Source organism: Dermacentor andersoni, chromosome 1 (assembly GCF_023375885.2).
Source record: "Dermacentor andersoni chromosome 1, qqDerAnde1_hic_scaffold, whole genome shotgun sequence".
Classification (NCBI taxonomy): Eukaryota; Metazoa; Arthropoda; class Arachnida; order Ixodida; family Ixodidae; genus Dermacentor; species Dermacentor andersoni.
In genome coordinates this window covers 181,090,222-181,107,440 of record NC_092814.1, presented here as the reverse complement: position 1 = coordinate 181,107,440, position 17,219 = coordinate 181,090,222, and the positions used below count along the sequence as shown (strand labels likewise).

General features: G+C 42.7%; 1 protein-coding gene across 1 annotated transcript in view; it reads right to left on the bottom strand.

Moving 5' to 3' along the window:
* Nucleotides 1–670: 670 nt before the first annotated feature.
* The window catches only part of LOC126547235 (Ig-like and fibronectin type-III domain-containing protein 2), a 97,596-nt gene continuing 81,047 nt past the window's right edge, over nt 671–17,219 (bottom strand). The window contains exons 23-26 of the mRNA XM_055062831.2: nt 14,025–14,176; nt 7,480–7,609; nt 5,412–5,596; nt 671–3,165 (exon numbers count right to left, since the gene is read on the bottom strand). Of these exons, the coding sequence (XP_054918806.2) occupies nt 3,037–3,165; nt 5,412–5,596; nt 7,480–7,609; nt 14,025–14,176 (596 nt within the window). The 3' untranslated portion in view covers nt 671–3,036. The remainder of the gene's footprint in view (nt 3,166–5,411; nt 5,597–7,479; nt 7,610–14,024; nt 14,177–17,219) is intronic.

Below are 17,219 nucleotides of genomic sequence, written 5' to 3'. Positions count from 1 at the left end.
GGGCTTTGGCCAGTCTGGCATTTAGTGCACACTTTCATATTTGCATTGTGTGTGTGCATTCATAGTGTTCTGGTTGATTCTTGCAGATATGAGCCTGTAACTGTTTCCTTTGTACAAGGCCAGGTACAAGAATAGAATATCAGCTGGCTCAAATTGCACCTTTGTAAAGCACATTTCTGATTAATGTTTGCAAGATATTGCACATTATATTTGTTTTGACAGCAGACAGACGTACATCCGTACAGCTCCACATGCAGACAAAACAGCATATAGCTGTTTCGTCTGTCTGTGCAGCTGTATGTACCACAGCCACACACGTATGCATACATTTTGCAGAACACAAGAACTGCAGAAAGTTATATTCTCTTGCGTAACAAGCAAGCAGTTCATAACTGAAGTGTGCGCTATGCACTTCTCTGTACAATAACACACAAGGGGCAATTCAGCTGTTACCTCTTGAGAATAGTCGTATGTTGCAGCTGCACCTTAGCACTGCACCAGTAACAGCCGAGGAGCTGTGGTTCATACATAATGAATAGCAAAACATTCTGTTGCTTTAGTAAGAACTTTTTCAGTCCAAAAGTGGGCAGTGAATTCAAACAATTCGGTCAACGAAATTCCATGCTGTATTAGAAATGGCTCTGGGACACTACCAGAAAAAAAGTGCAAATAAAAGAAACACAAGTCTCTTTATTTAAAAAAACATTTGCATTATTTACAGCTCTGCATTTCAATATAAAATTATGTATATGCACAGCATCAGTATAATTGCTGTTTTCTTTGTTCATGGGCATTGTTTGTGTTTATGTACAAATTCCCTCCACTTGCACAATAAACTGAACAGCATGGCAAGCAATCCTGCTTCATTTTGTACACACCTTTTCAGTGCAAGAGAGAAAATAGCATCTATACTTCTCTGAAAAATAACATCTCTGAGCTTGACTGGAACAGGTCACTTTGTTGTGAACATTGCACGTACTGTCACATGTTGCTACTGTCGTACGAGTGTGAGACTACGCGACCATACAAATCTGCTGGTAAAAAAGAGAATGCTGAAAATTTTTTCTGAGGCTGCACATCCACCATTGCAGTGAAATAAAAATATCAGTGTCACATGCGTTACTGAAGGTTGGACAGTTGCCTCCTTCCACGCTCTTTTTTCTTTTTTTAAAGAAGGGCCAGCCAGACATGAAGAGTTCCTGGTACTGCTCCCATAATCTATTGTCAGTTTGAACAATTGTGGCTGATGTTGCAGTCCTACTGTGTGTATAATAGGCACTCCAGTAGTGCAGGTTGGAAGCAGATTCTAACATCCAACATATACACCAAGATTCCACACACACACACACAAAAAAAAGCCATTTTGGAGCAGATTTTCAAATCAATATGCTTGTTGATGTTAAAATATGCTTCCAAATGAAATGGCTGCCTTTTGCTTTTGGTTGGTAACCTTAGTCCATGCTTGGTGTGGTGACACAATTCATTTTGTTTCAACATCTGCAACAGAAATCAATTGCAAGCTACACTGGAATGTTTACTGCAATGGTAATAACACAGACCCTACAAAGACCATTGCATATCACAATGACTGCTGTATTCTTCTCTAGGAAATCCTGTCTAATGCCATAAAAAGTGTGAAATAGCTGAACATATGTAAAAGCTAAAATACACAACTAAAATCACTCTTCATGATATCACGGTCATGGTTGATGAAATTGCCTTGTTAGGCTTTTCAATTTTTTTAAACTACACCAGGCCATAACAAATGTTGCACACGAAAAAAGCCACAAAATACACTATAAAAAAGCACAGCAACAAGGAAATGGAATGCCGTAACATACATGTCATAAACGCTTTCTTTGTTATCACATATTATTTATATACAAAGCAATGTGTGGTGACAGCTGCCTTCTGCTGGTGCCAGCACAAGAAGCAACTGCACTTGCTTAGATTAAATTTTCTTAAGTACTCTGACTTCTTGCTGCCTTCCTTTTCAAAGCTTGCATACAAACACAGGCTAAGCATAACACTGGTCAACTCACCAGCACTAACTGCATTGGTACTTCATAAAGTTCTGTAGCTTTTGTGCTTATGTCACTTTGAACTGTACTGCCATACAAATGGCATTGCTTCAAAGCCACAACTGCACATTTCCTCAACATCTGTAATAAACCTGCAAACAACCTCCTTTAGGAAGTGGGAGTATGTGAAGTAATGGAAAGTGCCAGGATGAAGGAAATAAGTGTGACAAATTCAGTAAATTGCCACAGTGCATGAGGAGACAATGTGTGCTGCTTCTGTTAGGACTCCCAGGCACTGCACAGTAAATACTATAGTTTTCAAACAAAGCCAGTTTATATTCTGTATGCTGACGTGAACTCTGCTTCCACAGCATTGTGTGCAGACAGAGGGTTCTACTTGTGAAAAATGGGGCATGTAGCACGCACATTCTGGTGTAACAAGGCACATGTGGCAAGGGGATGACATATGCCCCAAATAGCACATAGCTCTGCAAGATGCAAGGCACAAAATGCTTACTGTGTGCCGATGGGTTGCACGACATGTTCCTATCCAGCAAGCACAAGGCATCTCATTTGACAAAATCTAAAGAACAACCTCCAGGGGCAACAATCTTGATGCAAGCCTGTGCATCACCTTGCCATCATGTGCCCACAAAGAACCCAAACTTAGGTTTCATGCAAGGTTGTTCATCAAGACATTAAACATGTTTGGAAGACATTTGCCAAGACACTGAAAAAGTGTCATCGCAGCAGCCTTCTTTTCTCTCACTGTCACACAAGAACATTGGCCTCGTTACATTTGGCGAGGCACACACAACATGGCAGATTCTTTGAGAACACCACGGTTTCATGGTCACTAGGCAATATCCTGCTGTCCTTGTTCCACTATAAGACACAGGCCTTGAAGCTCTCATGACGCTCTATCCAGCCAACGTAGCAGCAGGGCAATATGAAGAGCTCCTTCACAGAGAGAGGAGGAGGCCTGAATATAGGATGTGCAATCAGTCCTAAGTGATCACGAGGAAAGCCTGACTGCACGGATGTCCTCATAGCAGTTCTCAACAGCCCGTGGCCGGCCATTTCGGTGGCCACCATTTTCAACAGTCGTTTCACCAGGTTTGGCTGTGCCCTCTCCCGATGTGTTCTGCAAAGAGCAAACAGATGCATGTAAGCAGCTAGGCTTATGTGAACCGCACATGCATAACATGCATCCAACACCTTGCAACACTGAGACTGATTACACACACAAGAAAGTCACCACCACAGTTTAGGTCACAACTGGAGCCATATTTCAAAATTGCAAGGCCATAAGTACGGCTTATCATTGCTGCACTTTAGTAGGAAGGAATCGTGAAAACATGGAGCTGACACAACTTGATACCCTATGGTTGTCCTTGCTGGTAATGGTGCTGGTGCTACAGAGCTTGGGAAGGGGTTCTGTGACACTTTTTCAACATATATTAAATAAACATGCTTAATTGCTAGACAATGATGTCATGAACATCTAAGCCTCATATTTCATTAAAAAGAATGCCCGCTATTTCCTTCAAATTTATGAAATCCATGCCAGTTTTCATGTATATCCTTACGCATTTATACACATGATAGCCATTGGCTGGATTTCTGTAGAAGTCATGACTGGGCAGTGCTTCTGGCACAAGCAGCAATGGAAATCTCACGGCTAACAGGGCAGTGGTATCACATGAAGCCAGAGGATGATACCATTGGACCAATACTATGGCCTACGAGATAGGGCTGCACGTGCATAGGATTGCACCACAATCTTGATGCGATGCCAATACAAATCTCTGCATGATGATGAGCACAGGATGGCAGGCACTGCTCCGCATGGGCAAATTAGCATATCTTCAAGCACAGGAAAAGGCTGTGAGGATGTGGCACAGGCAGCATTTGATTGCCAATAACTAACTCTGTACACACAAAGCACATTCAAAAATTTTTTATTGGAAAAGGATCTATGAGAATGTGACCTTTGATACCAGGCATATTTCACAACTTTCATGAAAGACGTGGCATGGAACCTTTGAATAATTTTTTTTAATGAATTTGGCAGTAGTACTGTCAAAACAGAAAAAAGGAGAAGGAGGACTGTTAGTATGTGCAGACAGACCTGGCCTTGCAAATGACTACTGGCATTTTCTCCGCCTAAGTGCCTCCTTTAAATCTGTTGGATGCAGGGCAGGTAGCAAATAAAGGCGGGCTTGTCAAGTTAGTACACATCATTTATAGTTTCAAACAAACATTCTTTTAGTGCAACTAGAAACAAATTGTTACTGCTTATGGACGTGTACTTCACTGGTTTTTTGTGAATGTCTTTTTCAGCCATGAAGTAGGTTTGGAAAAACCTTGAATAAGAAAAGTGAAAGAGCCCAAGTACTTCTTTTCATTTAACTATGTATGTGCTCGGGCACATACTGTCTTAATGATTATTGGGCACTTTCTTTTAACTTTCTTGACAGTGCTATATTTGAAGCTTGGGAAAGTTGGTACAGCATTTTTATGAGGGACAGTGCAAAAACCTGCAGCAGGCAAGTCAGATAATGACTTAGCAGTGCCACTTCATTAACAAACATGCTCAATCTGTAGGTTTAATTTCCATGGCTGTTTAAATCAATATTTTATTAATAAACATTTTGAGTGCTAGTTGTTTAGAGCACAGCTGTAAATTGCAATGTGGAAGCCCATCATTACTTAAGGCAACTACATTTTCTTTCAAATTCTTGTAACTGCCAGTAGCTGTTAACCAAACCCGGCTGCAAAGATGGAGTTATCCCATCTGTTACAGGCTACTTCCTTTGCCTGTTTCCAATAAAAATGAAAAAGCCATTCTATGCGTGTGTGTATGACCTTGATAATGCAAGTGCCTAAGGTCGTACCACACTGTTCTGTATAATAACATTGTTGCTCTGAATTCAGGTCTCAGATGGCATGTAAATACATTCTGTCATGGTGATACCTGGTGTTCCACTCACTGTCAAAAAGCAGTTGTACATCTATGATTAGGAATACTCTAACTTGCAACATCAAGGTCACCACCAGAGTGCTATAGCCACTGACGAAATGCTCCACCACTGCCTAATCAGCAAGTGAATTCCAAGTGTTGGACTGCAGTTTGCATGCACAATTTTCAGAAAGCTCCATTATCTCATATTGCTTTAGCCGGTACCTCTTGGAGTGCCTGTCCCCCAATCAGTTTCATCTTATATAAGGCAGAGGCTGTTTGCCACAATCCTCAATAATGCTACATTACACTCAACTGAAGACAAAGTCAGCATGCAATCACATGACCACGAATTTCTCTTACTGGGCTAGACTGCTCTGCCACGTGAAACATGAACATGCGCGGTGAAACATAACCACCATGCCTACCTGGAGTACAACGCCATCCTTGAGGTAGGTGGGATTCTCGAACGAGACACCAGGAGGCCTTGTCTTGGCCTTCCAGCGTTTCCAGTAGAAAATGCCCAGCACAGCAGCAATCACCAGCACCAGTGCTGTCATCACCAGTATAATAGCTATCTTTCCACCCAGGCTCAAACCCTGTCCAGGTAGAGCTGCAGACAATGTGGGAACAAGCTTTCTGTATTATTTACGGTAAATGCCTTTATACTACTGCTGAATTTTCAAGAAAGTATACCTCCCAACTTTTACAGCCTAACCTCGATAAAATGAACACAAATAATAACAAAGTAAATATAAAATGCTCAAATTCTTTTACCGATATCAGTGTGTAAGCTTACAACGATCATCGGATTTAACAAAGGTATTTTTCTATGATGATGATGCATGTGTTTTAATGGCGCAAGGGCCACAGGCATTTTTGTGTTGGATGCGACTTCGTTGTAATGAGGTTTGACTGCACAAGAAATTGTCGCCAATGGAGTCGGGTATTCTAGTACACAGCACTGAAAGAAATTCTCGCCAATGGAGTCAGGTATTCTAGTACACAGCACTGAAACATAAATTAAAATTACACTTCTCCCTATGGTGCTCTAATCAATATCCAATTGACACATTGTCATGTCTTTTGATGAAAAATAAAGAAATAGACCATAAAAAAAGCAGCATTATATGAATGGAATTAACAAAGTATGCAAGGTGTGCAAGAAGGTGCAAGGACAGTCTGATCAACATTACCTTTTCTTCTTGCCCCTCTTTTGTAGGGATGTTCAAAGAGACAAATTTCTGTGTTGTGTAACACTTGTACATGTGCATTTCTGTACGACACTGTCTGGCATGATTATTTCTGTAAAATGTGCTGCTTTGCTACCTTTTGACATCTGACGAAAGCCAGTCTCTTTTCAAGACATCATTTATCCACTATTGCCACTTTGGTATTCTGAATGCTTATGGTAAGAAACAAAAAAGAAAGTGAAATGAAGGGAAGGGAGCATCTGTGCGCATGTGAAGTAGTTATAGATGCATGCACATTTGCATATTGAGTGGCAAGAAAGAAAAATTGGTGTAATAATGCAGACTTTTTCAGCATCTACAGTAAATTTGTATTGGGGAACTACTGTAAACATAGGGTTTTGGTTTAAACAGTACATGAGTGAAGACAAGTATATATGCAATCATGTAAAATTTAAGTTTTAAAATGCTATTATATTTATTCATGGACAGCTTTACATATGCTCTATGTTTCTGTGCTTCATACCATATGTTCAAAAGTCTTGAGCATCAATGTCATCAATTAGGCCACATCACGTGCATCCACTTGGCAACAACAGCAACTTCAACCATAACTGGCCAGAGTGTTCTGCAGCTTTCAACAGATTAAAAGATTTGGAGGATGCTTAAGCTTCACCTTAAGAGTGGAACACGATTGCATTCAAAGATCCCCGACTGCTTCTCATGCTTGCCGGCTTATGTAACCGTAATGTTTACTGGGAAACGCTGGCAGTGAATGCCATGCACGAAGGCAAGCTTTGTAGTAGAAATGTGGCCTCTTGCGTGGGCCGCGAATGCGCAGAGCCGAGCGCCATCTGGATGGTGGTGTTGTGAGGAACTGAGCTTGGCGCGCCACTCTATGAATGGTAGAAATGCTGGAAAAGGGGCTTATGTTTGAGTTTCTGCGTAACAGAATTATGTTTTCTCGTATATTCAAATTACAGTCCGCCGCTATCATGTCCGTAGGTTGTGTGTAAGTTGTAATTTATAATTTTTCTGAAGCAATCTACTTTAAAAAATTAAATTAGTTCATTAATGTCTTTGCACTACACGGAGGGCCTGCGTGGTTGGGTATACATGGTTCGGAATGATTTTTCGCTCACAAAACGATCAACGCTGGATGCGGGGCGCCGATGCCGGATATTCTGCAACACGGGGCCCTTAATGCTATCGCGTTAAAATGAAATAATGAGCCCTCCAGAACTACAAGCATACCATGCTGCTTTCACACACAGCTTTTCACATGTGTGACAAGTGACCAACTTACTTGGTGGATGAATGACAACTGGAAGAGTGCTGGCACTCATGCCATAGTGGTTGCCTGCCTTGACCAGGAATTCATAGATGAGACCCTTTTCCATGTCCCGGAACTGGAATGGTGGCTTCAATGTCTCGTTCTAAAAAGATAGAGCTGAGGTTACTGCACTTTCTGACACCTGCTGACATCTTTGCCCTGAAACAATCTATTACAGTGCAGGCACGAAAGCTACCTATAGCTCATGTCTCAAATTTTTCCATACAAGACTAAGGACATTTATATTTACGGACTGTTACGGCTGTTGTGACTGTATTTTATAGTAAAAACTACGGATGTATAGTGCAGACAAATGAATACCCAAGAAAAAGATGTTTTGCTGGGACCAGTTCAGCTGGACCAGTTTAAGGTCATCTGGTTCAAGATGGCAGTCAACTGGACCTCTAGCAGACCTCTAGTTGATCTCTAGCTGTTAACTTGCTGTGGCACAAGGTGGACAAAGCTGACATTTCAGTGGAACAGTTTAGCTGGCAGTTGGGCGCACATTAGTATGACCTGGGACCAAGTGATTTACTACTAGTTGGCTGTCACAGATACCCCATGAATGTACAATTGTACTATAAGTTTTCCTGTGGGTAGGTTTCTTTTCACATCTGCTGAGCAGCAAACATGACTCCTGACAACCGGACGTGGTTGTGGTTACGACTGTAACGGGGGAATGAGGGTCATGAAAACTTTTTATTCTTCAACATATGTTGCTTAAATTTTGCGTGCAGATATATTGTAGAATGCTGATTTCAAATATGTATTTATATTTCAGGTATCTCACTTGGAAGAAAGATATGACAGAATACAATAGTCCTAATTAGGTCATTTCTTATGGGCCTTTGTAGTAATTTTTCATTAAAATAAAGTGTTTTTAAAAATATGCAGACATTTCCAAAGGTCCACTGCACATCCTAAAGCTAAGCAAATACCAATAAAGTAATTGTCATTATCACAAGTAAATACCAAAGTTGGGAAGAAAAAAACAATGTGGCAGTAATTAGCCTACATTTGATCTAATTAATAATCTATTACATTTAAGAAAAAACGGAAAGCTTTAGGATGGAGCTGTGATATCACTCAAAAACATTATACCTAGTTCGCTGGAATCGGTTTATGCAAGCATTATCAAAACTTCTGTAAGGCAAAAGCACTTCCCAAAAAAAAGAAAGTTGAGAAAATTGCATTTAAAGTTTTACTGCCACTACCTCTTTTGTCTATTGAACATATGGAAAACCTTTAGCCTCTAGCATGTTGCCTAGGTATTGCTGAGCATAACAACACCAAATTTACTGAAATCGATTAATGAAAACCTTATCAAACCTTTCATAAGGCAAAGGCACTTGACGAAAAAACACATCCAGAAAGTAACTATTAAGTTTTCACTTTCAAGAGTCGCCCCTTAAACAGAACTGCTGCTTAAACGGAACACCAGCCTCATGATTGATTGGCTTTGTATTCATGCAATGCTCTTGAAACATGAAACTTTCAGGGCACATCTAATCTTGTGTGCTGCTTACAAATATGCAATTAAGTTTTTTTCTAAAATCAATAAAAAAGGTAGTTACAACTTTTCTTGTGTTAAAAATTTGGCATGTTACTTGCAAAAAATGCACTGCTACAGGATAGCTAAAAGTAAGCAGGTATATTCTTGGATGTTCAAATACTGCAAGTTAGCACTTGTATGTTTGTATCTATACTTTAGCCAAAGTTATGTAATTCTAAAGTTGCATGCAGGTTTACAAATGTGAATTCTTATTGGCGATTTCTACAGGATTTGAAAATGTTTCAGTATTCTAAGACACTATATCATAATTTTTGTGCACTCTCTGACTCGTCTGCATTCAGGGAAAAAAAAAAGAATGACGATAATTAAATGAGTAGAAGGGACACAGTGCTGATCCCAACATCTGAGACTTCAATAAAGCTATACTTGAGAAGAAAAAAAACTCTAAAAAAAAAACTCGGAAAATATAAATTTCAAGCTTCAAAACCGGGAAATAATAATTACAATATAATTAAAAACGCAAAATTCTTCCGCTGATGTAGACATTAGGCGCACATACAGGGTCCTGAATATTTGGCGGCGCGTGTTAAAAAAAAAAAAAGGTTTTGCGCTCACCATGCACTGTTCTTGCTCAAATTTTGCAGAACGATTGCATCTTGTCATCGACTTCATTTAGTATAACACTTGGCACAATTCATTGCCTAGTTTCTAAGAAAAAAGCGCAAATTTGCCTGCGCTTATGGGGATGCAAGCTGCTGCTTAAACAGCGCACATATAAACTTGTGTCGTCACTGTCGTCATCTGCAGAAAGCAGAATTTCAGGGAGGGCAGTCACCTGTTCCAGGCAAAACGCTATGGTTCCAGGAGCGAGAAACACGCAGCAGCCATCCCTGAAATGCTGCTATGTGCAGATGACGGCAGGTGGCGACACACGTCTGTGCCAAGGCCGGCTTTATAGACGCCATTTTTCCCATAGACGAAAACAGTTTCTAATTTTTGTCTTAAAGGGCCCCTCACCAGGTCCCATAGCAAATTTTGGTTATATGCTGGAAGTTGTTAGTGTCCTCTAGGGAGCGCTCTGCCGCAAAAAATTTTCAAATCGGCTCATTAATAGTCGAGATAGAAGTATTTGAGTGCCGCGAACCCATAATTTCAGCAGGCGGGCTCCACTTCCAAGCAAGACGCTCTCTCCACTCGCCCCGTCTAGCCTTCGCAAGCGAAATACCTTCCCTGCGTTCTCCCATACCAAACGATCGTGTGACACATACGTCACAGGCCCTGCCTTCATTTTTTTTTTCTCCTCGCTTTTTTTTTTTGTCTGGCACTAGGCCTTTCCGCTGACGTCGTAGCGCGCGAGCTGTTGTCTCGTTCGCTCAGTGCACGATTTTGCGCGCTGTGCACATGGAAACATGACTAGCGGTACAATTCCATGCTACACGAATACTGAGGCAGAACAAGCGGATCACAGAGCATGATCACGCGCTGGAGCATGGTAGAAAATGGCAGTTTCGGTACCTACGCCCGCGACCCCACAACCGTGGAAACAAGCAGACGAAGCGGAAGTACATCTCTCTTCCTTTGGTGCGAAGTAAAACAAAGAAACATGCAGACATTCCGTTTGTGTGTTTTATCATTTCTCTAAACTTCAATTGGTCAATTCAAGCAACAGAACGCACAGATAACAGATGTTGTCTTGAATAATTCAAACCTCGTGTCACTACGAGCGACATCACACTGTGGACACGACTACGTAGGCGCAGGGGCACGACTACGTCACCGTCCGGCTTGGAGCGCGGCAGCCGCGAGGAGAAGGAATAATGGCATTCGGTTTGAAATTTCAGATCTTTCCGCGGCGCGTAGCGATGTAATACTTTGCAGAACACGATCGTTATCGCTCAATGTATGCTCCACGCTTGTCAGCTCAAAATGGCCAGACCTGGTGAGGGGCCCTTTAAAGAACAGGTGACTATTCGAGCCAAGTATTATACTAAACGAAGTTGACGCCAAAATGCGATCGTTCTGCACCGGCACCGGCAATGCACCGGCAAGAACCTGTGCTACGTAGCGCGAGAGGCACAAGAATAGGCATCGGCACATCGTCTGCGGTCTCCAAAATAAACCTACATGTGGGATAGTAGGAAATGGTTAGCTTCACTGCTGCACTATTGCCGATGCGGTATGAGATTGCGCGATACAGTGAGTAATCTCCGGCGCGATCTTGTCGGCTCGTCTGAACCTCGGGATAACCGCCTCCTCTTTCTTGCCATAGAAAGCAGAGACAGCTTGCGCGTCGCTTTTCGTGGAGGCGTGTTTGGTTTCAAACTTTTTTTTTCTTTAGAGAGGGTCGATTTGCCGCTTGCGTTCGTAATACAATGAACAGTATCAGCGGTTTTCGAAGCGACCAACTGCCAGGCTTAGCAGACAAGCTCGTCTGCTAGGCAAGCTCGTCTGTTAGGCCTAATTGCAATAGCAACAGCCAATCAGAAGGCACCTGAAGGCACCAGAAGCCAATAGGAGGGCCGCGTGCATCGCGAGCTTCGTCAGACTGGCCCCTGATTGTTTTACATTTGCGCTTTTTCCATGCGGCCAGTCGGCGAGGATGCGGGGAACTGAAAGGCAGAACTTTGAGCTTTCGAACGATACCAAGATGGCGGCGCTCAGCAGCGGGAAAGACGAGAAATAGCTCCGTGAACGCCGGTGTTTCTGCGTGATTTTGAGGTCGTTTTTTGCCGTCCGCGCTGACAAAATAATTTTTTGCGGTCACTTCGGGTGCGTTTCGGGGCAAATCATTTTGATTCTGTCTGCAAAAGAAAAATGTAACCGTTTCCTTTTTTGTAATGAATAAACTTGATTTGATTTGATTTGATACGGTGTAGATGAGACATTACAGATGCCAAAAAGAAGCAGTTCCGAAAAATCTATCTTTTTTCGAGATTTTCAGTTTTTAAGACCCGCGTCCCCCCCTTAAGCTAGCTGAGTTCACTGTGTTTTGTTCCACTGAACACTGCGTATGCATGACTCAGATACATGAAGAGTAGTAGTTGACTAAAAAAAATATCAAGTGTTCAAGCTTTAACCGTGTTTAAACTGTCACCAGGCTGTGGTATCAAATAGACACTCCTACACCCTGTTTTGACCAATACGTGCTAAGCAGTTTGCACAGAACAGTCTCAAACATATATTTTGTACTAATATGGCTCCTTCAATATGTCACTGCAAGCAAAGTTAGTCAAAGAAGACTTCTGTTATTTCTGGGTCGTGATGGCTGTTGCTGTTGAATAACTGCTTTTCTTTCTGGCGAAAACATGGGGAAGACGGGAGATGGAAATGAAAGACAATGAGAAAAACGAGAACAAGGTGAAAGCTGGAGCCAATATATCGACAAGTCCACTTGCTGAAACGTTGGCTCCAGCTTTCACCTTGTTCTCATTTTGCTCATCATGCTTTTCTTTCTGTTATTCTGCTGTCTGCTTTCTTTCTGTTGGTGAAACATTGCTATATGGACGTTAGGCACAGACAAACACACATACACAAATGAGAGACTCTCTTCTTTTTTTTTTTTTTGCATGTGCCCCTCCTCATACCTATCCATTCAGCAAGAAAGTACATTTGATTTATGGCAGGGTACTACATCCGATGTGGCTGGTTCCACTTTGCAACTGGAACCAGTTCACCAATCAAAGCTTGGACCATTAGACTAGCCCGAATGACACCAGTAAGTCAGACCTAATTGGAACTGTATGTGACTGGAACCAATGCCAGCTAGTTCCACTTACAACTGGAAATGTGCTTCACAAACAATTTAAGTGGAACGAATTGGATGCCAATTTGAATACGAGTTAAATATTTTTGGGGAAGAACACCTCTAGTGGATAAAAAGAAGCTATCGACTTAGTAGCAGGGGCACTGTAATAGTTAAATTTTCTATTGAAATCGAATAGTACAAATATACCGAAATTTTGGGCATTGACTATTGAATTTCTTACATCAGTGCAACCATGGTGAAGTTAAAAAAATAATAAAAAAATATTGTGCCTAAATCACTGAAACAAACTGAAGGGAGCCCAAGAGAAATTCTTGATTTGGTAACGATCACAAGATATCTTTGGGAAAAAAACACACTGCACAATGTGTCACCTTAGCAGCAGGCGCCTCTGAGTATTGCCTCTGTATTTCTGGGAGGTAGATTAACAGCACAATAAATAAACACACATTTGGAGTGGCCTTTCTTTGCTCCTTCCACCTGATAGGCACTAACAACCATTCTCATTCTGTACCATTCCACCAAAAACAAATGCATAACAGAAAATTTTAAATATTCAAATGTTGAATTGACCATGATGTGAACAACAAGGTCTATTCAATTGATATATGTAGTCTTGAATGTTCACGCACCCCTACTTAATAAGACACTACATTACACTTGCAAAACCTTTATTTCTCATTGTGGCAATTTCAATAAAATATTCAACCAAGACAGGTGGGTCACAGGAAGATAGAGACTTTAATTGATTGACAGTGGGTGAACAAGGAAATCCTCAGCCCAGAGCCAACATTTCGACAAGAGGAAGACAAGTCCCCCAGATGAAACATTGCATCCAGGCAAAAGCTTTCCTTTGCTTGCCCACTTAATATAGATGTTTTTTTTTTTTTTGCAATATAGTTGCTTTCAGAGTTTGACATGACATTAGCAAAAATTTTGTTTTGTGATTATATACCTAGTTACAGTTTTGCTCTTTAGAAGCCCTTATTTTTTATATTTTATTTTCAGACGTCTCATTACTATGTTTCGCTTCAGGACCTCTTTCTGCCCGTTACCTGTACTGGTTTGTTTATGAATAGTGAATAAATATTAAACTTGACACAACTTAAACTTAAACTTAAATCTGACACAACTAAAGGACAACTTGGCAAGACCGAAAACATTGCCAGGTTGAACAGCTTGAAGTTTCTCCACTCCTTCTTTTACTGCAAGAAAAGCTTTGTGCCATGGCCCAGCACTTACCCGGTTGATGCTCTGCGAGCCAACGCTCCTCCAGAGCACACGGTACCACTGAACCACATCAGGATTTTTCAGCGGAGGATCCCAGTAGATGTCCACTGCTCCAGGAGCCACTTGTGTGGCCCTGACATTCTGAGGTGGCCCCGGGAGCATTGCTACAAAAGAGACATAATGATCCATGAGGCTAACAGCCATGTACAGAAGCTCAAGTGCATGAGAAATAACCACTGGAAAGCTGGCTCTTTTGCATTTTAAGTTGTTAACTGTCACTGACGCAGATACAATGTCATCTGAAGCTTGTTGTTAATGGCAGCCACAGTGGTTGTAAAATTGCTGGAGCATGCACCCTTACTGAAATAAGTGCTAGTGCCTTCCTGTGTAATGCAGCAGCTTCTTCGGTATCAGAGCATTAGCAACCAAGCTCTACTGAATGGTAATCACTGAAGCACTGCTTCTTAACTTTAGCATGATTAGCAAATGAGAAGATACAAGTTGCTAGTGCTGGTATTTTGCACTCGATACCGTTCTCCTTTTCCAGTGAGGCTGTGCTTTGCTGCAAGATTCTTTCATGCATGGATTGTGGCAGTGAGCTCCCATCCCTGACCCGTGCATCTACATCTGATCAAAAGCAGTAGAGAACTTGCTCAGAACTTCACAGTAACAGCCTAGACACAGACAGTTCTGGAATATAATAAATATTACACTTCTGGATACATTAAGAAATGTTAGGAGGAATAGAAGTTTCATCAGAAATAAACAATTGAACTGGAATGTGAGAAGCAGTATAGAGCTACTAATACAGTAGTAACTACATGTATATCAATGCTGCCAAAAGAGTTTTCGTGCCAAAAGACGTGCACTCGCCAAGAATGAAATAAAAATAAAGAACCGACGTTTCGGGCCCCGTACGGGTCCCTTGATCACAATGAAGATGTAAGCATGAGCACGCGGCTATTTATGGGAGAGGTGGCAAGACTTGCCTCGAAAACGAGACTTGCCTCGTTCCAATGCCACCTACAGTTCAACACGCGCTGCAAGACGCATGGACTCATTCCGCGGTCCCTGCGGCTCCCGGTCCTTGTCAAGACTGCCATGGGGAAGCGGACTATTGCCAAAGCCAAGGGACACCTTCTGCAGGCCCGAATCCTCGAAACAAAGGCAACAATCAAACGCCTGGAGAATGACATCTTCTTCGCTCAACGTCGGCTCAAAAACCAGCTGCCCATCTAATTCCACGATGTTGTACTTCATGCCAACAGCACTGCTGCCGCCATGCGGGAAAAAAGGTCAGCGTGCCAGGACTCCAAGTTCTCCCTTCTTTTACGAAGAAATGCCGATAGTTCAGGCACACTAGGTGTTCGGAACTTATCTTCATACAGGCTCGACCCGGCAGAGCATGCTCTGCTCAGCCGCGGCCTTAAGTACAACATCGGCACACAACCAAATGTCGGCCAGCTGACTTGCGCCGTGGAACAAGCGATACGACTTGTTGAGCCCAGTCTACGGGAAGAAGCTCGGCCGTGTGCAATTGGGGTCGTCTCGAAGGTTGCGAGGACAAATCCTACGACCCTGCCGGCAGCAGAAACAAGCGCGTTGAAACGGTTACAAAAAAACGAGGACATGGTCATCCTCCCCGCGGACAAGGGAAATGCCACTGTGGTTTTGGACTGTGTGGACTACGTCAACAAGATAAATGGGCTGCTCCAGGACACGTCGACCTATGCCAAACTGGCTAGGGATCCAACGAAGAAGGTGGAATCGGAGCTCCAGAAGCTGCTTACTGAAGTTTTCAAGTTTGTCCCCCTTGAAAGAAAGAATCTCTACTACAGGTTGCTCTGCCACAACGGATCGGCTCCCGCACTCTACGGACTGCCGAAAATTCACAAGCCGGACGTCCCGGTAAGACCGATTGTGAACTACACATGCTCGCTGCTGTACAAACTGTCCGGCTACCTGCACCGTATTCTTAGGCCGCTTGCAGGACTCACGCCCACTTTCGTCAAAGACTCCGCTCACTTTATTGAGCTAATAAGAAGCACCTGCATTGATGATGACGAAGTCATGATCTCCTTTGATGTAAAGTCAATGTTTACATGTATGTCTATTGACTACGCGGTCGAGTGCTGCAGGAAACTTCTCAAGGATGACTTTTCTTTGCCCAAACGCACGCCATTCGAATCCCACGACATTTGCTGCCTTCAAAAATTTTGCCTTGAGAATACGTACTTCATCTTTAACAAGCAGTATTGCAAGCAAGTATTCGGCACAGCGATGGGAGCCTCTGTATCCGTCGTTTGCGCCAACATTGCTCTAGAGGATCTGGAAAGTGCTGCCTTATCTTGATTCGGGACGCGGCCAAAGCTATTTCTAAGATACGTGGACGACTGCTTCTGCATTATCCCTTGCTGGCACGCAGCACATTTCCTCGAGCACCTATATTCCTTTAAGCCAAGTATACAGTTCACGGCTGAAGAGGAAAACAATGGGTGAATTCCCTTCCTGGATGTCCTCGTAGAGAGGACTTCAAGCGGCTTGAGGACTAGTGTCTACAGAAAGTTAACGCACACGGGAAAGTACCTGAGCTTCGACTCGGCGCACCCAATCGGGCAAAAGCGATCCGTCGCAGCAGCACTCTTCTCCCGGGCATTCCGCGTCTGCTCCAGCCCAACGAAACGTAAGCAAGAGCTACATGTTGTAAAAAGGGACCTGTTGAACATAGGCTACCCTCGACAACTGCTCAGAACGCAGGAGCACAAAGCAGCTAAGCCCCGCCGTGAAACAGCGAAAGAAACAGTGAAGCGCGCGGCAGTACCCTACACAGTGGGAACAAGCGAAGCCCTGGCACGAATTTTTAAGGGCTACGGTGTCCAAATCGCCCATGTGCCTTCCCGAAAACTTGGCCAACAGCTGGTACGCGCAAAAGACCCTTTGCAACATGCGGACTACCCAGGAGTGATATACAAGGTACCCTGCAAGGAGTGTGACGTGTCGTACATCGGCGAGAGCGGAAATTTTAAACGACGCTTGAAACAACACATGAATGACGTCGCCAAGGGCCACACAGCCGCGAATGCCCTGGCGGAACATCACGAACTAACCGGACACATCATTGACTGGGAGTCAGCAGCCATCATCGCAAAAGAAAAACACTTATCTGCCCGTTTGCTTTTAGAGTCATTTCACATCCAATCAACTAGA